Source organism: Lineus longissimus, chromosome 14 (assembly GCF_910592395.1).
Source record: "Lineus longissimus chromosome 14, tnLinLong1.2, whole genome shotgun sequence".
NCBI classification, from domain to species: Eukaryota; Metazoa; Nemertea; class Pilidiophora; order Heteronemertea; family Lineidae; genus Lineus; species Lineus longissimus.
In genome coordinates this window covers 7,519,657-7,544,460 of record NC_088321.1, presented here as the reverse complement: position 1 = coordinate 7,544,460, position 24,804 = coordinate 7,519,657, and the positions used below count along the sequence as shown (strand labels likewise).

Genomic DNA, 24,804 nt, shown 5'->3' with positions numbered 1-24,804 from the left:
GACATGATGGAGGCGAACCGCAAAAGGGCGATGGTGGCCATGTCTATAGCCCTTTTCCGGGGAAACACCCAAATAATACAGAATAGGTTTGTCAGTGAGAGCCTTGAGACAGCAGGCCTATTGTTAGAGAGACACCTCCCTGAAGAAAGACGTGCCAAAGTCCCAAGGACTGAGAACTATGCTGAGGTGACGGTCCCACTTCAGTCTCTAGATGATTTCCGATCGCATTTTCGGCTCTCCAGGACGACATTTGAGGTCTTATTGGGGGAACTACAACCGTGTCCAGAGATGGCCCTGGGACAACATGGGTTTGGTCGTCCTCCAGTTGAACTCGGCAAGCAAGCCTTGGTGTTCCTCTGGTACCTTGGGTCACCCGACTCGTTTAGATCAATTTATGATCGCTTCGGGATTTCGAGGTCAACAACACACTGCATCTGTCGCAGAGTTTGCAAAGCCGTTGTGAACAACCTCATTAAGAAACTAATATCCTGGCCAAGTCACGAGAACAGAGTGAACATTTCTGAAGGATTCGAAAAGTACAGTCACTTTCCAGGGGCCATTGGGGCAATAGATGGGTGTCACATAAAAATCAAAGCCCCCACGAAGAATCCCAATTCATATGTAAACCGTAAGAAATTCCACTCGGTTGTGCTACAGGGTGTCTGTGACGATGCCCTGGCCTTCACCCTCGTCTATACTGGCTGGCCAGGGTGCACACATGATGCCCGTGTTTTCAATAACTCCTCAGTGTTCCAAGAGGCTGCAGCCAAGTTTGAAACGGATGAATTCCTCCTGGGAGACTCGGCGTACCCGATACAACCATGGCTTATGACCCCATATAAGGATTATGGGAACATCACAAGGGATCAAAAGAGGTACAACAAGAGACATAACTCTGCTAGGGTCATCATTGAGAGAGCTTTTTGACAACTCAAAGGACGATTCAGAAGGCTAAGGGATTTTGATTGTTCCGACTTCGAACTGTTGTGCCACTCTATTTTGGCGGCATGTGTCATGCACAACCTTTGTCTGAAGAACAATGACGATACACTAGAAGAACTTCAATTAGATGAAGAGAATGCCGCTATGCCTAGGCCACACCACCACAGGACCAGCGGAATTGAAAAACGTAGGGAACTAGAAATGCTGTTGGCCAGGAGAGACTAAATGTGACTACTGATTGGGATGCATCTCACAAGTGTTTTATGTGAAAAAAGACAGAACTTCTCCAATGCATGAAATGGAAAAACACAATTTCCAAAAGACGCAAACAAGAAGTGGATTCGCCTGACATTTAAAAAGCCTCAAAAGCGATTTTTCGAATTAAACACTCTAAGACTTTTACAAGCTCCCACCATGCCCACAGCAACCCTATAGTCCCTCTTCAAAAAGAAATGCATGCAACAGTTCTGTCTTTTCTGAGATAAGTTCAATTTTGAGATGTTCCCAGTACAAGTTATCCAATGACGGACACGAACACTGTTCTGCAACAAAATCGAAGTAACAAAATATATTCTATATATTTTATATTATAAATGTATTGTTGAGAACAATCAACAATTAAAAGTTGTATAAAAATAAACATGTACCAGGAGGTCCCATAGGAAAGAACCTGCTGACAGAGGCATCACCGGAAATCCAATCAATTTTTGGGCCTTTCCTTCCTTACGTCAGGGAGGAATGACACAGTGCCCATCAATGATGCCTGTGAGACGAAGTTATCTATTTACACTCCAGGTTCTTTTCTCTTGGACTTTTCACTTGTTGTAAATGTACAATATCATGATATGTAAAAAAATACATCATCGATCCGCTAACAATAATTCAATTGATTGAACTGTCAATTTATAAACTAAATTTTGCTAAAACATCCTTGTTTCAATTGCTACAGCAAACAATACACTCTGGGCGGATCGTATAGGCCTAAATCGATTCCGAAGATGAATTTATCGCCCGTAACCTTCAGCTTCTTCGCCATCGACGCCATGTTGCTGCAATGCATTGTGGGACACTTGCCCAAGTAACCCCATCAGCGAGGAGGGTTAGAAGGGCATGTCCTAGACATGTCCAACACCACTTTTCGAACGATGATGGACCAGGTCCGACTACTGACTTCCGGCAAACTACCACACTTGGACATGTCCTAGACAAGTAATCGAACGCACTCGTAGTGCTATACAACCTGGTCCATGGTGCAGGGTATTAGCAGGGAGATTAATGATTAGCCTGTTCTATTTTAGTTCTATTCGAGAAACACTGACCGGAGTGATAAGGCAAATTCTGCAGGGTGGCCTACCGGAACATGCAGTCAGGGTATCAATAAACAGTTATGCCAGGATGGACAAAATATATGTACAGTGGCCAGCGCTTGCTCTTTGATTTATTCTTTACTGATTGATGTTGTCAGTTTGAATTGCGTTCTGCATCTCTCCATGCGCCTGGCTTTGGTCCGACAGTGGCATTGGGTACGGGAGTGGGTTAAGGAATTGAACCCGAGGCGGAGGACCTTGGTTGAGTTACCAAGACACTCGAGGGTGGAGCTAAAATACAGTCCAAACCCGAGCCGACAGGCGAGGGTTTGGACGAAATTTTAGCTCCACCCGAGAGTGTCTTGGTAACTCAACCAAGGTCCGAAGCCGAGGGTTCAATTTCTATTCTAAAATACCTCAAACTTAAAAAGATAGGCAACGAAAATAACTTGAATACGTGCGAATTTGGCAAATTCCATCCATCGTCGGCCCGGCCGGAGCGCCGGTAGCGCCGTTGTTTACATTATGTTAGCGCGCATAGGAAGTCCGCATCGGCTCGCTCAAGTGATGCTAAAATCCGCGCAAATGGGCTATTTGGAGCGTTTTTCTCGGCAAATATGTGTAGTGCTCATTAAAAAACTTAGGGTGGTTGATGCTTCCTTGACTGATTTGTGTTTGAAGCAGTGTTTTGAGAGCCTCAAACTTCTGAAGTGAGGTGAAATTCCTTTGACGTGACGTGTGCATGGTTTCCACATTTTAGTGCAACCCGAGGGAACTTTGGTAGAGCATCTTGGTTGCGTGTCCAAAACACTCCACTCTCAGAACGAGGCTTATGCATTTTCCATTTAAAAGTTGACTTTACGGTACCAAGGTATTTTAGAATAGGTGATATGCCTAATATGTGAGGCCCTTATTTGGAACAGGACCTGCTGTCACTGGTCTCAATGCATTGTGCAAAATAGCGTACTCCAATCAATCTATTGGGGGTTGCATGTAGATAGCAGCAATAAGTCCCTAAATGCAGTTCATTTCGTGTTTAACCTTTAATAAAACTTCAGTAACGTTAGAAATTTAATGTAGTTCCATCATCGTGCCCATTTAACTAATGTATATTACATTTCAACTTTGCCCGCTCCATGGGTATATGCTAGTATAAGGAATGGACATTCTATGCGTGGGACTTTATGCGTTGTTACTGCTGTAAAAGCGATCAATGTCCCTAGTGGCTAAAGTCCGCATGTCCCTATATAGGACCAGGGATAGATGTACGGTAAAGACTATTATCCCCAGGGGTCAGGAGGACCCCACTCGCTAGGGAGCAAGGTCCTCCGGACCTTGCTACCAGGGGGACTTTATCGCTTTCACACCGGCATGAATCACGATGCAGGCTTATATTCCAAAGAAAACCACAATTTGAAGTCATGGAGGTCACGTTGTGCTCTCTCTGTACAATAGCTCGAAATAAAACCCAAATCATTGCCCCAAAAATATACATCCAAGCTGCCTTAAATCTACAGATAAACAATGTGCATTTTTACCGGAACGATTAGTGCAATATTCAAACGAGTTGATGTCATTCACGCAACATGATAAGATTGAAGACAACGCGGATTATATATATTCAGCATGCTTTCGGTAGTTGTGGTGGATTATTTGTTATTCTTTTGACTTCGTGTTTTATTGCTCTTTGGGTGATTCTACCCCCTTTTTGATCAGATCCCTCCATGACTCCATTGTAATTAAACTTATTGTCTGGCCTATTCAATACTCACCTTGATGCTAAGGATTCGAAGAGCAAAGAACCTTTCGACATTTTCGACTGGCTACCTCCTAAAAATAATCTATTTGCTTCTAGATATTTTGATTTTGTGGGCTATAATGCCATCATCAATCAAATTGATTGTTCCATATCCATATATACATCTCCGTAGATCAGACCGGTGTAAAAGAAAAAGTCCCCCCCGGAATCTATAATTAAGTCCGGTCCTTTTGTTAAAGTGAATAGAGTCGCCGAGTTCCTTTGTTGAAGATTATGTATCTTACCCTAACCAAACCATTTACCACATTCGTTGACAAAACACAGCTATTGTATGGGGTCCTGCATTCCTAGGACGTCCATTCCTTTTACACCAGTGTTCTCGCCGCTGTTTGCTGAACAAATGACAGTTTAAACTGTCGCAATTTCCATTCTCCGGTTTAAAACGGTTCCCGATCAAAGTTGTATTTGCTGAGTGTAAAACAGTACATTTAGTGCGTGACTTGTTTCTGTTGTTCTTATAATTATTTAGTATTATTCAATGTAATAACCGATGTGTTATCAGACATATTGATCAATTAAATTTAATCAAAATGACAATGTGTGATGGCAAAACTGCCATTCAAATTCAATTTTTTCGAGCCAAGGGAAGAAAGATCATTTACATAAAATAACGTTTCCATTTGATTTTCTTTTTGGACTAATATTGCATGAATTTTGATGCCTCATCAGAGTTGAAGAAAAAAAAGGGTTAAAGGTTGTCACTGAAATATTGTTTCAAATATTGGACTACAATATATATCGAAGGTTTTGACCGATTCTTCAGCAAATACACAAACTTACTTGGTGCACAGTTTCGTTTTCTGTTGAGTGTGTATTTATTGTTCTTTTATTTAGTTTTTCGTCTTAAAGGGGTTTAGTTGATTTTCGCAATCGAATTCGGCTTTCATGCGGAGTAGCCTGTGTAGAAGTTAGAAATGTTCTAGAGTATATATTCAAGAGAATGTCAGGGCAAAAGAACTCTATTATGCACTTACGATATTGACTGTCATGGCATCAAAATTTGGCAGCAAACAATAAGAACAGATACATTTCCAGGGGGACTTTTTCCACTTCTACACCGTGTACCGGTATTAAAGATCTGACGATATAGATTTGTTATATAGATGACACCACCATTTGTATATTCATGAAGTTGGATCATAGGAACCTGTGATCAATATGAAGCATCTATTTCGTCTGTGGATATTTCATTAGGGCTTCTAAACACTCTTTGGGGTATGTCTTGAGATAAATCCAAATCGAAAAGTACAAATGATCAATTTTTATGCTTCAAGGTGGCAGTTTATGAGATGACGCGTTTTTTCGCTGAAATTAGCAGCAATTTTCACAATTTGCCCCACTTTACTCTGAATCCAGGGAGGGTGATGACATCTTACTTTCTGTTTGTGAATACCCCAAACGAAGAACTACTTGTATAGATATGTTGGTAAAGAAGAGCGATTTGTGCTCAATAGAAACGTCACGGGTTGAAAAAGTAATGTTCAATTGGTGACTGTCCACAAGTACGAAGGCCCACAATACCACAAAGGAAAAATCTTCTTTGAAAACGACCCATAATGCCGAAGGTCCACAGTTCCGAAGGTTCGTAAGTTCGAAAGACCATAAGTCCGAAAGTAATGAAAAAGGGTCCACAACTCCGAAGGTCCAAAAGTCCGAAATCCCATTTTAAACGCGTGTACATGTATGTTATTGTTAGTAACCCGTCTATGTCACATCAATATTCCAACGCGGAAACATGAAATACAGCCTAAGTGAAAATCTGATTCTGCAAATCACACTGACCCAGCATCACGCGATTTTCTGTGCAGGTAGTCATTTTTTAGCACGGCGTGCGTGACAAGAGGGCGGAGGAAGGGCTCAGAAATGATAATTTTCAATGATTTCCATTACCATCGTAACAAGAATGCCACGGAAAAGATACTGGCGATGCTGGAGGGGCCCATATCGAGCGGTACTGCAAACCAACTCATTCGATTTAGAGACACCCAATCCTGAAATTGAAATACTATTAAATATTACTTGTAAGTGATTTATTTAGGCGTAATTGTAATCTCCTATTTGAATATTGAATGGGCGAGAAACTCTGTAATACCGCCTTTAAGTTGAAGGAGCACTGTAGTCCTCCACAATCAAGTGCGCTGAAATTATCAGCGTAGGGAGCCACACATCCAGGGATGATTGCAACGAGGTGTTAGACTGGTATTTTGCTGTTCCAACCCTGATCTGGTTCACGTGCATTGCCCTCTGTTCACCAACCCACCGTTAGCTCCCTATAGTTTAGTAAACAAACTCCACTGAATCGATCACTGCCCCTTTAAATTGGACATTTCAACAAAGGGACTCATCTTTTTAGGAATCCGAACGCCAACATCATCCTGAAGAAGACCTAATAAGAAGTAGTAAGGAATGACCCTTCCAAGCCAAACAAGCGCATTTATGATGAAAAGTTGACAATCATGGCCATTCAAGATCCAGGAGCAATTCCAGAATTCGAGGCAGTACGGACGTCGCTGTTCCGTGTTAGGTCAGAGATGGTACCACCAGTTCCACATGATAACGATGAAGTCTTCATGAAATAGGAATGGAGAAGGACGTGGAACAGCGAACGATTCTTGAGCCATATTGACAACAAGTGGGGAATTCTGATTTATGCGACCGATGGTAATTGCCGTAAGCTGCAGATATGTCGCACTATCTATTTAGATGGGACATTTAAGAGTTGTCCGCAGCCGTACACGCAACTTGTGACCATTCACGGAATGTACCATGGCAGGGTGCTTCCATTGGTTTGATGCTTTGTAATGGGGAAGACAATCGGCAAGAACAGACAAGTGCTTCCCAGCACGTAAGACGGAAAGTATGCGAGGTGGTACACCACCGCCTAGCCCCGCAGTTGGTTATTACTGATTTCGAGAACGGTCTACTTCTCGCCTTTGAAACGGAATTTCGCGTTGCACAGTTATAAGCATGTTATTTCCACTTATGCCAGGGTCTTTGGCGTAGAATACAGAATCTTGGATGGCTGTTCAGTACCGTCGGATGGAGAGATTAAAGATGAGTAGCCGGAAAGGCTGGAAGGATGGAAACTTCCCACCAGCATTGTGGAACGTCTTCAATCCAGACAGCGACACACGCACAAATAATCACATGGAAGACACGTGCATTATTATTGTAAAACGTTGTCTTTTAACTTGTAAAGGAGAACGATAAGAGCAAGGAAACCTAAGTCCATGTACCTGGACAGACAAAATTCATATTCTTCCTTTTTTTTCCTGGGTTTCACAATAAATGGAACAAAAAGATCGGAAGGGCGCATCCAACCCTCTGGTACTTCATTCGCAAGATGAAAGACGAGCAAGCCGTCATGGAATCAGCAGCCGATGCCGCCTATAACGGTGAGGATCCCCCAGCTAGATTGGAGATTCACATAAGGCGCCTGAAGGCCAAGTACAATGCCGATGGTGTACGTTACATCCATCAGTACTGGAATGCAATTGTCTATGTAGTGAAAGAGTTCGCTGTCTAAAGTCGGTAATGACGTTCCGCTAGATGCGCAAAATACCAATGAAAGGGTGTTCAACTTGAGATGACCTGGGAATTCCCTTCGGTCCGCTTGGTTTGCGTGAAAAACCGCTACGCACATATTGATTTTTTCTTTTTCTTTTTAACCAGGGAGGTTTTGAAATTTCTTGGCACACCGAAAACGGATGTGGAAATATGTGCACAAGGTCAGCCAAGAGTCAATTCATACTACCACATTGCGCCTGGCGTGCGCATAAATCTCTTGTGTTATTTTCTTGCGCCGCTGTTCCCCAACAAACCATTTTATGTGCGGACCCATGCGCAATTGACAAGTATTAATTGTCCCTATAAGATGTCTATATGCGTAATTCGTTGATGCATGATTAGAAACACACGTACAGTTCATAGTTAACGTTTATTTTGGATTTCGGTTACTGCGACAGTAATTGTGATTTGTTTAAACAAGTGAATAATTAAATAACAAACATACATGTATCATTTCAATATCTAGCCTAGGTACGTGTTGTGTTACTTTTTTCTACAGTTTCAGCCGCCATCCTATGCATTATTTGGCACTACTATTGAACCTTTAATACATGTAAGATTTTTTCACTGGTTTAATAGTCCAAAGATCATCAGTTTCAAAATTTTGTTTTCGGACTTCTGGACCTTCGGACTTATAGACCTTTGGACTTATAGACCTTCAGAATTGTGGACATTCGGACGAAAGGACCTTCGGACTTATGGGCGGTAATCGTTCAATTGTCTCCGTAAAGGGGAATGGGGGCTCCATATGTACCATGCTTGAAAGTAACCAGTCCTTCTATCACAAATTCGGATATGTTTTATGACATCTGATTGTATCATCGCAGTACCTTATTATTTCCTTAGCTCACAACATCCTTCTCGGCTCGAACGACCGTATTAAATTGATGGACTTTGGAATCGCCAAAGAGCTTAGTACCAGTCTCTTGTCCCATGGAGCAACAACGGCTGGAGCAGGTACAAATAACTACCTATCACCGGAAGCAGCGACTGGTTACCGCATCGACGAAAAAACAAAGGGATATGGTCTCAAGACTGATATATGGTAAGACTCAAAAATATATACTTCGTTTAATAGCTCTCCCGAGGGGAGCTAACGATACCGTGGTGTCCGTCGTCCGTCCTTTGTAGTTTTCGTCATCCTTCCCCACGTCGTAACCGTTGGGATGGATGGACGACTTTATGGTCTCACGCTGTCGTCTAGAAAATCCGTTATGTTACATGTAAACTAAGAGTTATAGTTAGAACGACCAAATGCTGTTGTTGGTATATCCGATTATAGCACATCACTTATCACGTGGGTTTTCGACTTAACCTGCCTTTAAAGGGACAATATAGGAAGCAGCTAGGCAGGCAAGATAAAGTTACACAAATTCGCCAATAGGGGTCTCTCACATCTCACAGTAAGTCGAAATGATTCACGCTTATACAAGGAATATGTTAATTGCTGAATCTGACACGACCCAGGTCCCTTGCAGTGAATATTAGTCACTTGAAGATGGCCAAATTAGCCCCTCTGCTCCTGCCCATAGTCCCCCTTTAAAGGTCACAGAGATCAAAGTCCATCCAATTGCTTCATAGATAGCATAATTTTAGCTCAGTCGGGTCACATTCAAATTCTGGTGCCGGTTTTTCGGGGGTATAAATGGCCTCCTTGGAAATTCTTATTAAAAAATCAGCGTCGATCGCAGTACACGCGGGTCATTGTCGAGTAGGGCTGCCATATGTGCAGTCAGAATGTAGTTCTTGTGGTGTCATGAATTAAAGCTTTTTCTGCCGAACAATCTAATGAACGTTGAGCCTGATAACATATCAAATAACATACAAAATCCTTCTTATTTTGAGCATTCGAGTTTTTATGGCTTTACTACAGAACGAGGCTTCTGTCTGTAACGAAAGATTTTGGCAAGTGTGACCGACTTTTTTGGTTTATGTAGGTCGAAAGACATAAAATCATATGAAAGGTTCATATAGCAAGACATCTTCACTTTGTGACCTTTAAATAATGCATGTCATCAATTTATCTGAAAAAACCAATCACGGCGCTCTAGAAGCATTTTGACCTTGATGTTATCTTAGGTAACAGAGGCCACTCTCTAAAATGCAACCACTGGTGGCATGTTTTGTCATTATTTGTTGTCGACTTTTCCAAGTTCAGGGTTTTCACACATAATCATTAGGCATCTCTAAATGCTAACAAAAAAATAGGTCAACGTGACCGACCTTTCAAGTGTTAACTGCATTAACTGTATGTTCTTTGAATATGCCATCTGATCAAGCTAAACATATCGGTTGACGATTTTGACCTTGACCTAATTTCCATGGTCAACGGGTCGATCTCTCTGTAACCATATCGGTAGCCATATTCCTGTTATTGACGACAGTTGAGCCATCGCCCATTTGTTTTTGTTATATTTTTTTGGATCGTTCTCTGATACTGAATATGCACCAGCATGCATAGTTACGTACTCTGATTAAAATTAACACAATATTTTTTGGACCAGGCATTTGAGATGTCCGCAATTACATTATTTGAGCATATTTTTGTTTGTCCGCCTATTTTGAAATTCAAAGGGGGCAGGTTTTTTTTGGAATAACCCGATATACAAATCGGCAGCTTTTCAATTGATATTGTCAATTTTCCGAATGAAATTAAAGTTGTGTTTAATGCACAGCCTGTGTGCGCCCCAAAGAAATCACCGTGACTATTATCAAGCATGGATTATGTTTGCTATTATGCAATTGATATTGTCATGTGATCAAAGTCCATCTAATGTGCGTTTCGTATTCTTGTTTATCTGGAGTTTAATCATACTATAAAAAATTGTTTTCTTGTTGGATGCACATGGAATTGACCCATACGACCATCGTGTGGAGACCGGGTGACATTTCGCTATTCCTCGTCTGAGTTCTGTTCATGACGACCAGGAATTATAAGCGGGTTTCGAAACGATTAAGAAGAGCAACGACGAAGTAAGAAGAGTGTAGTTCATTAATAATGGTTCTTTTTCCAAAGTTTTCAAGAGTTTTTTTCTTGCAACTAATTAAGTATGAAAGCCGATTAGCGAGTGTTGCGTTATCAAATTCGTCCAGTGTAGGACTTGATATCAACACCATAAAACTTCGTCGTTCGTCGTTCGAAAGCGTTGCAAACGCTAAAGTTAGGTACTGAATATTGCGTTTGTGATTGGCGGACAGAAAGACTTAATGCTGTTGGGCCGTCAGCACGGCACGTGGTGGTTTAAATTGATCACACTGGGTGCGGGTTACAAGAATTTGTCTGAATCTTTTGTCTAATTATTAAATGGGGTAAACAATAAGGCAAAAATCGCCCCTCGAGACTCATCAATTAAACTATGACATGGAAATACAGTATGTACAACGGCGTCAATTTAGCTTTGCCGCCACGTGGTCAAAAGTACAGCATATAAACATGTGGCCAACCCGCTACCAAATTGAGAGTTTATTCATGAAATCAACAAGATCATGCGCAGATTTGCGTTTTTTTGCGAAACTCTGTTTACAGAAAAACTATCCAGCGAAATCTAGGAGCAACTCGTAAATCTAGCTACGGCGGATATGACTTTGACATGAGGCACCAGAAAATGGCGGCGATAGCCAGAAGTAGCGACAACAGGAATCCTTGCCTAACTGCTATTTCAATTTCCTTAGCCCCTCAAATTCAACAGCCACTCATAATTCTGGTATGTCTATTATGCCATGTCTATTCTGGGGTGGCTGTAACAGTTTAGCGGTCCAATACAAAACATAACATTTTGTGGATAAAATTGAGATGGGCTCTGAAAATCAGCATCGCTAACTTCTTCTAACTGGTGACAGACACCATTGTGGGATGTGTCGAGAAATTTCATTTAATCGCAAAGGGACACAACTCTCTCTTAGCGGTATGGCAATAAGATAGATGTTATTGTATGTGGAAGAAGTCACTTGATAATACAAGTATATTATATATCTCATCCATAGGAGCACTGGATGTGTTGTGTTGGAAATGACTACGGGAAAACGTCCATGGAATGGGTATGATCCTAAAACGGTAATATATCCTATTGGGATGGGTAATACCCCTCCTATTGCTGACGATGTTCCTAGTGATGTGAAAGCTTTCCTCGCTCTGACCTTCATCGTCGACCCAGCCAAACGTCCCACAGCAGAAGACCTTCTCAAAGATAAGTTGCGTAAGTTACTGTATAATGTTAAAACTAAGGTTGTCTCATGCCAAGCACAAGCCTGATGGTATGATTAGGTAAAGTGGCAACGTGAACCAAATTAGTGCCAGAAAGAAAGAGTAGGGATTATTATTGCATCGTTCCCTTTTAAGATTTATATTCTTAAACAACGAGCTGTAATGTACTGGTTTTAGATGCTTATGAAAGACTGTGCTATAGTTAGGGATCTACTTAATTTTTGTGAAAGGGCAAACGTATGCAAATACTTATATATATTCTCTATTTTTCTAATGTTAATTGATCACGTAGATGGGCAGTCGGTCGCCTTTAATTTCATCAAATTAGCCCGATTAACACATTTTGTTTGCGGGGAATTTTTAGCATGGGTTTGTCATAAAACAATTCAGGCAGAAGTAATTCAATAAGTTCAACGGTTAATGAATAAGAGCAAACTAAATTACAAAAAGCCCCCTATATTCAAAACAAGAACCAAGTGCTAGTCTATCTAACCAGTAGCTAGTTGAAGTTCTTATTAAATCTATATTTGGGTTCTGGCCAAAACGGGTGGTCGAGGACTTGATATACGACTTCACATGCCTCGATCTTGGTTATTCTTGTACTAATGGGCGGGATTTGGGGCCGAAATCGTCTCCTGTGATTGACATTATTATATTTGTCTTGGAACTGTAGATCACTATTTTTGTACATAGGGCAATGTAGGGTCCGTGGCTGATAAACTTCCATTTACAGAGAGTAAGACAGACCACATTACGTACTAAATAAACGATTCCTGCCAAAAAATCCCAGATGTCTGGTTGTCTGACTTCTTTTGCAGGCGAGGACTAGCCAGTCTTCATCAGATGCTCACCTTTGATAGGTCTGTTCAGCGTAGGCTTGTCGTGAACATGAAGGTATTAACTAAGACCTTGCTGGACGTCTCTGATATACACCCTTGTCTTACTCTCTGATGCATCATTTTTTTTCTTGTCAAGAATGGTTTCATTGATTTCCTCGATACTGAAAACATATGATTAGACACCTTGATTGACTAATTTGGATGATTTTGGACAAAAGTCATTGTTTCCCTATATTTGGCTACTAATGAGCATAAATTAGCATATTTGACCCCTTTCCCCTATTTGGATTCATTGACATTTTTAGTATGGTGTTTAGGGGGTTATTCCTGAATGAATAAAGGTAGAATCGTTTCTTTTGCAATTTGTGGTGGGTCAAGCCCTAAAATGAGCTAGATTGACTGGCCTACACAAGCTTCCAGCGGAATTGCCGGCTGTTTACTGATATCACAACACACCCGCCGTTCGATGATAAATGTGTACCATCCGTGTCTCAAAACCACATTTCAAATGAACACAGTGAATACCAACTGCTGTTTAGTTACTCAAGAAGTCATATTGTTCTTTTCTGAGCATTTATCTACTTTTTATCGATCCCGGGCCGAAGGCGGGGAAGATGCTTGCTGCTTACAAAAATTGTCGTGTAATATCAAAATATTCGTGTAATATCAAAAAATTCCGCACATGCGTCCCATGCTTTTGAAATTTCAGCCAATGATTAAGAGCACGTTTTAGATACGGCGATTGTTTTCAATAGTGACTGAGTTTCAAGGAATGATGTAGAAGCCGTTTTCCTTGGGCGGATCAGATTTGTCTGCCTCTCCCCGCAAATACAATCGATTTATTCCAGTGTCAGTAAGGGGAGGAGAATACAACTGACTCTGGATCTTCGAGGATTGGGGATATTGGGGTTCTGTGACCTATAATGGTCCGTTTAGATTTTTATAATGCCAACACTAGACACTTTTGTCTGAGTACATGCTTTCAGAAAAAAACGATTTTGAAATATTTCAACAGTGTAAGTGTCCATGTCAAAAATCCAGATACGATTCTTTTTAAAAGATTCTTAGTGAAGATCGTATTCGTTACTGTGTACATGAACATGTACATGGGTTACAAGATTCTTGTAAGATTATTTGGTTCAGATTTTTTCAAGATTCTTGAAGAATGTACATGACTTGTACATGTGTAAAAATTTAATAACATATCAATAAATACTTTTGTAAGACTCTATTTGAGATTTGCAACCAGGTGAACGAAGGTATACAATCGTTCCTTGCAAACGATGATTAAGAAAGCCAGCTATCATCAACACTTCCTTTGTGATGTTTTGTTTGAAATAAAGTAATACACGCCATTTTGGCCACGGCAATCACGGCAAATCTACATTTAAAAAGTTGTTCAACTTAAAACGGTAGTATTTTCATTTCCGCCCACCCCCCTGTCTGACTACGATGCATATTGGCTAATACCGTTTCCCTTTAAATCGGTCAATGAGTTGTAATTGGTCGGAATTATTCTATCCCGTGGTATATTTTGGACGCCTTGGTGTAAATTCTTCTTGATTTTGTTACAGAAAGGAATTAATCAAAAATAAAAATTATTGGCCACCTGTGGTTATTCAGTGCGCCACGATGGTTTTTCCCTCTGTGCATGCTCAGTCAGCAGACCTGGTGGAAGAGAGGGTGCAGTCATTTACCGTTATATTCACACACGAGGTTTCAGCCATTTCAACTGCTGGAAACCCGGCTGGACCATGCCGAAAGCAAAAGCAAAGAGATATGCCCCAGTGAGTCCTTCCTGAGCAACCCGAGCATAATATACTTACAGTGCGGACGCAGTGGACCGGCCTCGTCCCTCACCCTATCAACCACTGCAACCAGTGGAGAGCTTTCTGGAGGTTATGTATGGATCATGCGCTGGGCTAATGAATCATTATATTTCATTGTGTACTCTATAGTAACTCATTGAATTGAGATTCACAATAGATGAGCCAGTGACAGTTAGATATTTACTACACACTTTACACATACAACATAGTATACACGTTAGGTTGCTTCGAATTTCATCCAAATTTTACAAATCAAAAGTTCTCCAAAGCTTAAAATGAGTCGTTTTGGATACCCGAGACCGCTAGGCGACGCCGATCGAAACAGTGGAAAAGGAGAAAAGAACCAGAATGATCATGTCAAGAAGTTCTATTTTGCGTATTTTGATAAAATACGCTAATTATACCTATTTTAATAAAATACGCTAAATGTAACTTCTTGACATAATTCGAATTCTTTCCTTTCCTTCTTTCAGATAAGCTGTTATGTGCTGTTTTTACATTTTCTAAATTAGATTTTTCTTGAGTAAATAAATGGTCTGCACTGCACTGTATTGTCGTGAATTCCCAAAGCCTGGCCATGTTCACTGTCGCTCATTTATCGACTTTCACTCACTGATGAGAGTACCAGACATAACATCTCACGCTTGGCCATTTTGCATTTGATGAAAGGCTTACTGGACTTTGCGCAAAGAAAGCAACGCAACGCAACAAGCGCAATGGGGAGCGACCATTATATTTGACCGCTTCAGGTTCTGTTCCTAGTATAAATTAAACCAGGGGCTAACACGGCCACAGAATACCTCCAGTTGACAGTGTAGTGCTTCTGTTATGGTTTATCTTGAGATGTACTCTTTGGTGTGGTCCATCTGCCACGCTGGCGCCAGCTATCCATCCCCATGTCGCAAGATAATAGTCCCAGTGATTTGCACTTTAGCCCCTCTAGCGGCAAATGTATGCTTAGTAAGATGCTGGCGCCTCTTATCGATCCCCATGAACCAGGCGAAATTGATATTCCAAACTACCCTTATGTCAAATGCTAGTCCCTTTAACTGCCGGTGATTTGCACTGGTAGCGCCCTCTATGGCCAAGGCAAATAATATGCTCGGTTAGATGCTGGCGTCACCTATCCATCCCCATGAACTTGGCTACATTCATATTCCAAACTGTACCTAATGTGACAAAATAATAGTCCCTTTAACTGGCAGTGAATCACCTGCAACTAAAAATGTATGCCTTCGCTAAGTTGACTGCCAATCCATATTATAAAACCGAATGTGTTTTGTGTCATGGCTTGTATGTGCTCGACTTATGTGTGCTGCTTTACCCAAGCTTGCGTTTGGCCTTCTTTTGCAATGATAACTTCCTATGTAACCACGACCCTAGGATGACCAGGCTTTGTATTGTCTAAGGAAAATAAAAATACCTAGGGACCGTTACGTTGGTTGCTTTCTTTGCGCAAAGTCCAGTAGGCCACTGTGGATAGTCTTCATATTTCACCATATTTAGGTAAACGTTGTATATTTCGCACTCGACGCGGATTTTGCAGCACTGACGAAGGGTGGTAACTTTTAAATATAACTGCCCTGCGATGGTTGGGATTTCCCATATTTATTATGTTACCGATATCGACTGCTGACCCTCTGTATACTCTGTTTTGACGTGGCCCTGAAGCCACTGTTAACAAATATTAAAGTATTTTCTTTTCAATTGTCCATCAAATGTAGACTTTCAGCATGCTTTACACAGTTGCCTCAACATTACAACATTCACGCTGAAATCTCCGTTCCCAAATTGAAAATTATTTCGTTATCAAATTAATATCTGATTCCATCATACGGATTATCCACTTGATTTTGTAAAGTATTTATGAGTGAATCGTGCTTCTCCATTATTTAAACCATAGAAAAATACAAACTGGTATGATGTTCACTTGCTTTGCATTTCAGTCGCTGGTATCACTTCAGACCGCAGTGGAAAAGCTGGCACCTCTTCAGCCGACCGTGGAAATGCAGGTACATATCTTCTCAGCCAACAGTGAATAATGCATGCAGGGCCCGGTTTTTCAAAGATTCTTAAGTTTTTGTCATAACTTAATATTCTGGCTTAGCCAAGTCAAAAACTTTGCAATGTACCTCGTGTCAAATTTCACCATATAATGTTTTAGCTGTTTTTGGCAAATGACTACGTCACTTTCTCATAAATCGGTAAGGTTTTCGATTGACTGATTTGGATGATTTTGGACAAAAGTCATTGTTTCCCTATATTTGGCTACTAATTAGCATAAATTAGCATATTTGACCCCTTTCCCCTATTTGGATTCATTGAGATTTTTAGTATGGTGTTTAGGGGGATATTCCTGAATAAATACAGGTGGAATCGTTTCTTTTGCAATTTGTGGTGGGTCAAGCCCTAAAATGAGCTAGATTGACTAGCCTATTATGCAGAAATTTAAAAAAGAACTCACCTCTGATGCTTGGCAATGAAGGTCGAAGATGGGCCGCGTTTAACATTACAGAGATGAAATATAAGTAATGAGGAGTGTTTCTTTTTTAGCATAAATCGGTTAAAGGGTAACTCGTTTCAAAATCTCACCATATAATGTTTAAGCTGTTTTTGACAAATGACTACGTCCCTTTCTCATAAGTCGGTAAGGTTTTTGAATCGAAATGCACATTTTCTAGAAATTGATGATTTTAATCCCGCAAGGACGGCTCGCTTCGATGCCGTTGAAATCGTGCTACGCCGACGACGTTTTCGTTGACGACGTCACAACATGAACATTTTCGCGGTCGCAGTGGTTTACATTGCCGCGGAAAAAAAAATCTCATTCATTTATTCACAACTGCCATTGACCATTGACATTCCATCCTGACCTTACACAATATATACATGATAAGAACTGAAGATTATGGAGAAGAAGAAGAAAAGGGTTGTCGGGTGGCGTTGTGCTGCGATGTTTTGCGGCAACACCAGCAAAACTGAAGGTGTTGGGGTTTTCCGCCGGCCTGACCCTATCAAAGAACCGGGCCGTCATCATGAAGTTCGAGTCAAGAGGTCACAAGCCGGTGGTTCATCTTCTCCTGATGCTCCGCCGGAACACAACTTCGAGAACCAACTCCAAATTCGTCTGCCCTTGGGGGTCTTCCAGCACATTTGGAAAACATCTCGAGGTAACGAAGTAAGGGAAGGGACGGCCGGCCCCTCCCCCCAAGTCCACAGCCCTAGTCATTTCATCATAAATTTCCTAAGTCCAACCAGGAAATTCCATCGCTGACGTCATAATAATGGTATTCCTAAAACTATTTTTAGACCTCATTTAATATTCATTAGATTTTCCTGAGCGTACGCGAACTACTGCGGATATAGCTTCTTCCTAGAGCGAATAGGGAAATATTCGACGATCTGACTTGTTCATGTTGTGATGTCATGAGGTCACATGACATAGTGCGGGTTTTTCAAAACGTCTTCGGCAGTTGGCCAGTCGGACGCAATTAAAACAGCTATTTTATAATACATCTAATCAATGAAATGGCCAGGGCCATTGTGCTCACCTCATGTGGAGGAAAGATGGATAAAGAGCATGGTCTTGTGTCATGTAGTGTTAGGTTTGATGTAGGTCCAAGCAATTACAATTTCCCCAAAATGGCCAATTTACAGTACATTCGACCTCTGTGACCTTGAAAAGTAGGTCAAATCAAAGAAGACCCGGGTGACACATTGAATGGTTGTTAGAATTAGATGTACCTATGATATAAAATTGGTGCCAATCGGGCAAGTCATTACTAGGAATAATGGCATTTTGAAGAATTTAGGATTTGGCCCCCTTCCTGGAGGCCAAACGGCAAATCAGATCGCACCAAACTTCGGTACCTGAGATCACCTGACCAAGGGGTACATGTGTACTTAATTTGTGATCAATAGTCATTGCAGTTAAGAAACGTGCCATTGTTACGGCCTGACGGCGAATTTACGCCATTTGACCTCTGTGACCTTGACAAGAAGGTCAAATTAAAAACCTGTGTGACATATACTGTATGGTGGTTAGATGTACCCATGATATCAAATTGGTGGCAATCGGGCAAGAAGTTAAGGAATAATCACATTTTTAAGGTTTTTGGATTTTGCCCCCTGGTGGTCAAGTGGTGAATCATATTGGACCAAACTTCGGTCCCTGAGATCAGCTGACTAAGGGGTAAATGTGTACCAAATTTGGTATCAATAGTCATTGCAGTTTAGAAACGTGCCATCGTTACATCCTAACGGCCAATTTACACCATTTGACCTCTGTGACCTTGAAAAGGAGGTCAAATCAAAAACCCGGAGGATATATGATGCACCTTTGCTAGAAGTACCTACCATATTTTTTTCAAAATTTCCCGACTACTATTGAGGGAGATATTGCATATTTTCACTTTTAACGTTTGGCCCCCTGGTGGCCAAACCATGAAACGAATCGGACCGAAACTTGGTCTCCCAGGTGTCATTACATAAGGGTACATGTGTACCAAGTTTCAACTCAATAGCTCTAACAGTTACGAAACGTGCCCTGCTAACGGACGACGGACGACGACGACGACGCCGACGACGACGACGACGACGACGACGACGACGACGACGACGACGACGACGACGACGACGGACGACGGACGCCACGGTATGGGATAAGCTCACCTCTGCTAAGAGGTGAGCTAAAAATGGAAAATTTGAGCTTTACATTTGCGATCAACAATTAAAAACGGACGTATTTCCGCAAAGTTGAAAATCACATCATAGTATCACTTTAAGTCCAAATAGAGTCGAGGGGTCACGTTTTGCCAATGATCAACCAACCGCCGTGGAGAAATAGTTTTTTAAAACGCGAGGCATTTTTTTCTTTCTTTTATAAACTTTATGGATTTTTGAAAAGCGATATACATGTACTCGTTAATACTATGTTCTTTACATCCTCGCGCTTGTTCGTATGAACGCGGATTATTTTATTTTCAACTAGATGACCCAATTCAGAAGAAGATGGACAGTAAAAGTATAGGCTAATTAGTTGATAACATGTATTGAATGACAAAAATCTTCAAAATCAAAAATTATAACCAACATGTGCGACGTGTAGCTGCATCAATTACAGCAGAATTCACTTCAATAGGATATAATGGGTTTCAAGAAAAGTATATCGCACTGATTTTTTGGAGGGTTTCTTTTCTGCGAGTTGCGAGTTGGATTTGCGAGTTGTGAGTTACATTTGCGAGTTGCGAGTTACATTTGCGAGTTGCGAGTTGGATTTGCGAGTTGCGAGTTGGATTTGCGAGTTAAAAATGCCAGATGCCTTCTTTCAATTCCAGTGTCATTAAATGGGTCTAAAAATGTCAAACTAGCCCAAATCGCAAAAGAAAACCCCCGGGTAAATCTTTTCTGCGAGTTGCCAGCTGAAATTGGCAAAGCATGGCCAAATGCCCTTGTATTTAGTCATGTATGGCCACACTGATAGGCAGCCTCATAGCAGAGATGCCCTCTCTCATTTCAAGTGTCATTTATCGGGTCTAGAAATGGCTAACTAGCCCAACTCGCAGAAAAGAAAACACCCTGGGGTAATTCTTTTCTGCGAGTTGCCAGTTGAAATTGGCAATTTATGGTAAATTCTCTTGAATTTGGCTATGTTTGGCCACACTGATAGGCTGCCTCATATCAGAGATGCCCTCTCTCATTTCAAGTGTCATTTATTGGGTCTAGAAATGGCTAACTAGCCCAACTCGCAGAAAAGAAAACACCCTGGGGTAATTCTTTTCTGCGAGTTGCCAGTTGAAATTGGCAATTTATGGTAAATTCTCTTGAATTTGGCTATGTTTGGCCACACTGATAGGCTGCCTCATATCAGAGATGCCCTCTCTCATTTCAAGTGTCATTTATTGGGTCTAGAAATGGCTAACTAGCCCAACTCGCAGAAAAGAAAACACCCTGGGGTAATTCTTTTCTGCGAGTTGCCAGTTGAAATTGGCAATTTATGGTAAATTCTCTTGAATTTGGCTATGTTTGGCCACACTGATAGGCTGCCTCATATCAGAGATGCCCTCTCTCATTTCAAGTGTCATTTATTGGGTCTAAAAATGGCTAACTAGCCCAACTCGCAGAAAAGAAAACACCCTGGGTAATTCTTTTCTGCGAGTTGCCAGTTGAAATTGGCAATTTATGGTAAATTCTCTTGAATTTGGCTATGTTTGGCCACACTGATAGGCTGCCTCATATCAGAGATGCCCTCTCTCATTTCAAGTGTCATTTATTGGGTCTAGAAATGGCTAACTAGCCCAACTCGCAGAAAAGAAAACACTATGGGGTAATTCTTTTCTGCGAGTTGCCAGTTGAAATTGGCAATTTATGGTAAATTCTCTTGAATTTGGCTATGTTTGGCCACACTGATAGGCTGCCTCATATCAGAGATGCCCTCTCTCATTTCAAGTGTCATTTATTGGGTCTAGAAATGGCTAACTAGCCCAACTCGCAGAAAAGAAAACCCCCAGGGTAATTCTTTTCTGCGAGTTGCCAGCTGAAATTGGCAAAGCATGGCCAAATGCCCTTGTATTTAGTCATGTATGGCCACACTGATAGGCGAGTTACCCCAGGGTGTTTTCTTTTCAGCGAGTTGGACTAGTTAGCCATTTCTAGACCCGATAAATGACACTTGAAATGAGAGAGGGCATCTCTGCTATGAGGCTGCCTATCAGTGTGGCCATACATGACTAAATACAAGGGCATTTGGCCATGCTTTGCCAATTTCAGCTGGCAACTCGCAGAAAAGAATTACCCTGGGGGTTTTCTTTTCTGCGAGTTAAACTAGCGCAACATTTCTAGACCCAATAAATGACACTTGAAATGAGAGAGGCCATCTCTGATATGAGGCAGCCTATCAGTGTGGCCAAACATGGCCAAATTCAAGAGAATTTACCATAAATTGCCAATTTCAGCAGGCAACTCGCAGAAAAGAATTACCCCGGGGGTTTTCTTTTCTGCGAGTTAAACTAGCGCAACATTTCTAGACCCAATAAATGACACTGGAAATAACAGAAAGCATCTCTGATATGAGGCAGCCTATCAGTGTGGCCAAACATAGCCAAATTCAAGAGAATTTACCATAAATTGCCAATTTCAACTGGCAACTCGCAGAAAAGAATTACCCAGGGTGTTTTCTTTTCTGCGAGTTGGGCTAGTTAGCCATTTCTAGACCCAATAACTGACACTTGAAATGAGAGAGGGCATCTCTGATATGAGGCAGCCTATCAGTGTGGCCAAACATAGCCAAATTCAAGAGAATTTACCATAAATTGCCAATTTCAACTGGCAACTCGCAGAAAAGAATTACCCAGGGTGTTTTCTTTTCTGCGAGTTGGGCTAGTTAGCCATTTCTAGACCCAATAAATGACACTTGAAATGAGAGAGGGCATCTCTGATATGAGGCAGCCTATCAGTGTGGCCAAACATAGCCAAATTCAAGAGAATTTACCATAAATTGCCAATTTCAACTGGCAACTCGCAGAAAAGAATTACCCAGGGTGTTTTCTTTTCTGCGAGTTGGGCTAGTTAGCAATTTCTAGACCCAATAAATGACACTTGAAATGAGAGAGGGCATCTCTGATAGTGATATGAGGCAGCCTATCAGTGTGGCCAAACATAGCCAAATTCAAGAGAATTTACCATAAATTGCCAATTTCAACTGGCAACTCGCAGAAAAGAATTACCCAGGGTGTTTTCTTTTCTGCGAGTTGGGCTAGTTAGCCATTTCTAGACCCAATAAATGACACTTGAAATGAGAGAGGGCATCTCTGATATGAGGCAGCCTATCAGTGTGGCCAAACATAGCCAAATTCAAGAGAATTTACCATAAATTGCCAATTTCAACTGGCAACTCGCAGAAAAGAATTACCCAGGGTGTTTTCTTTTCTGCGAGTTGGGCTAGTTAGCCATTTCTAGACCCAATAAATGACACTTGAAATGAGAGAGGCCATCTCTGATATGAGGCAGCCTATCAGTGTGGCCAAACATGGCCAAATTCAAGAGAATTTACCATAAATTGCCAATTTCAACTGGCAACTCGCAGAAAAGAATTACCCCAGGGTGTTTTCTTTTCTGCGAGTTGGGCTAGTTAGCCATTTCTAGACCCAATAAATGACACTTGAAATGAGAGAGGGCATCTCTGATATGAGGCATCCTACCAGTGTGGCCAAACATGACCAAATTCAAGAGATTTTACCATGATTTGGCAATTTCAGCCAGGCAACTCGCAGAAAAGAATAACCATGGGGGTTTTCTTTTCTGCAAGTTGGGCTAGTTCAACATTTTTTGGCCATTGATTACCAGTCGTTCATTACCAGTGTCATTGATTGGGTCTAGGAATGTCTAACTTAGTTGCCTGCTGAAATTAGCAAATTGTGGTAAATCCAACTCGCAACTCGCAGATGTAACTCGCAACTCGCAAATGTAACTCGCAACTTGCAACTCGCATGAAAGTCGCACTCGATTTTTCGGGACTTGTACAAAACATATTTTTTGAGCTGCCCACAATAATCACAATAATTATCATATATTGTTTGTGGATATTCTCTTATTTATTGTTTGTGGTGTATCCTGCGCGGAATCATTCCCACGTAGTTCAGTCAATTCTGAACCGATTTGACTACAATTTTCGGTCAAATGACCAAGAAAACCTTGACGTTTCAACTCAGGTCGGAAAAAATGTACTGACTAAGGCCTTGTGTGTCATAATGACTTGGAAAGTGAATCTGATAGCGGTGATGATAGCTGACGATGCGCGCACTCTGTTTGTTTGACTAATGGTAGAGGTCGTTACAGGGTGACCCAGAATGAATAGGGCAACATTACAAGAAAATGGGAGGGGTGGTTCTATCAACTTTAGACCAAAGCAGGGCCAAAGGGCAGCAACGTCATCCAAGCTTGTTATGATATTACCTATTACTCGTTATACTAACCATACTAACCATATACCTTATATAGCTTACTAATCATCACGTGACCTGTATCTTTATATATCTTAGTTACTTTAATAAACTGGCTTATACCTGTCGACCGTTGTGCGTGTTGCATCTATGCCTGAGCAAGAAACAGAACATGGTGTCAGAAGTGGTCACTCTTCGACGATCAAAACGTTCTTAGGGTGGACTATCAGTATTAATGGACTATGTCATCCGATGACGAGACAGAGGAGGAAAACACGGGCCCACAAATACTCATGGCAGAACGTCCGAATCTCAAGCCGCCGGCACCTCTTGCTCTAACGGGGAATATTTCGGCGAATTGGAGGCGATGGAAGCAGAAATTTACGATATTTCTAACGTCATCACGGATAACGGAGGAACCTATCAAGGTCGCTCTTCTTCTCCACTCAATCGGAGATGAAGGACTGGAAGTTTTCAATTCATTTGGATTACCTGATGATGTCGAATACGCCCCGCTTATTCAAAAATTCGAGGAATATTGCACGCCTCAGAAGAATGTAACATTTGAACGCCATAGATTCAATTCAAGGATACAGCAGGAAGGCGAGTCCTTTGACTGTTTCCTCACGGATATAAAAATAAAAGCCAAGGACTGTGAATTTGACACTCCAAGAGACTCCTTAATAAAGGATCGCATTGTATTTGGCATACGAATGGATCGCACGAGGGAACGTCTGCTTAGGGAGAAGGAACTCACCCTCACCAAGGCGATAGATATATGCCGGGCAGCTGAGTTAACCAAGGAACAGATGAGTTCGCTGTCTAACGGACAGCGGCGTGATGAACAGACTGACAAAACAGTAAATGCAGTAGGCCGACAAGGATACAACAAAGCCGCCTCGGGTTATCATAACCAATCAACGTATAAAGGCAGCGGACCCAAGTGCGGGAATTGCGGGACTTTTCATCAACCATGGCAATGTCCTGCCTATGGCAAACAATGCAAGGGTTGCAAAAGGCTAAATCACTTCATCCGCTGCTGCAGGTCAACCAATAAACAAGTCCACAGCGTAGAGGAGGAGGACGATGATGGTACGTACGAGTCTTTGTTCATTGGCAGCATCAATCAGTTAAAGGGAACAGACGAGTCTGATCAACAATGGCTAACGAAACTGAAGATGGGTCAGCGGCAGGTTTTCGTGAATTTGAAGATAGATACGGGAGCACAGGCCAACGTGCTGCCGTATGACCTATTCAAGCGGATCTGTAACAAACGAGATCTCATAAAAACGAAAATACGGTTAACCACTTACGACGGAACACCGCTACCGGTGGCAGGGAGTTGCAGGATTCGATGC

The 24,804-nt window shown here is 41.5% G+C and overlaps 1 protein-coding gene and 1 long non-coding RNA gene across 3 annotated transcripts in view; one reads left to right on the top strand and one right to left on the bottom strand.

Annotated features, from left to right (window-relative positions):
• Nucleotides 1–24,804, bottom strand: part of LOC135499110 (uncharacterized) — a 99,604-nt gene that overhangs the window by 59,594 nt on the left and 15,206 nt on the right. The window lies entirely within an intron of this gene.
• LOC135499175 (uncharacterized) overlaps nt 1–24,804 on the top strand; it is a 64,502-nt gene that overhangs the window by 33,770 nt on the left and 5,928 nt on the right. The window contains exons 11-13 of the mRNA XM_064789842.1: nt 8,482–8,680; nt 11,620–11,831; nt 16,454–16,519. Coding sequence (XP_064645912.1) covers nt 8,482–8,680; nt 11,620–11,831; nt 16,454–16,519 — 477 coding nt within the window. The remainder of the gene's footprint in view (nt 1–8,481; nt 8,681–11,619; nt 11,832–16,453; nt 16,520–24,804) is intronic.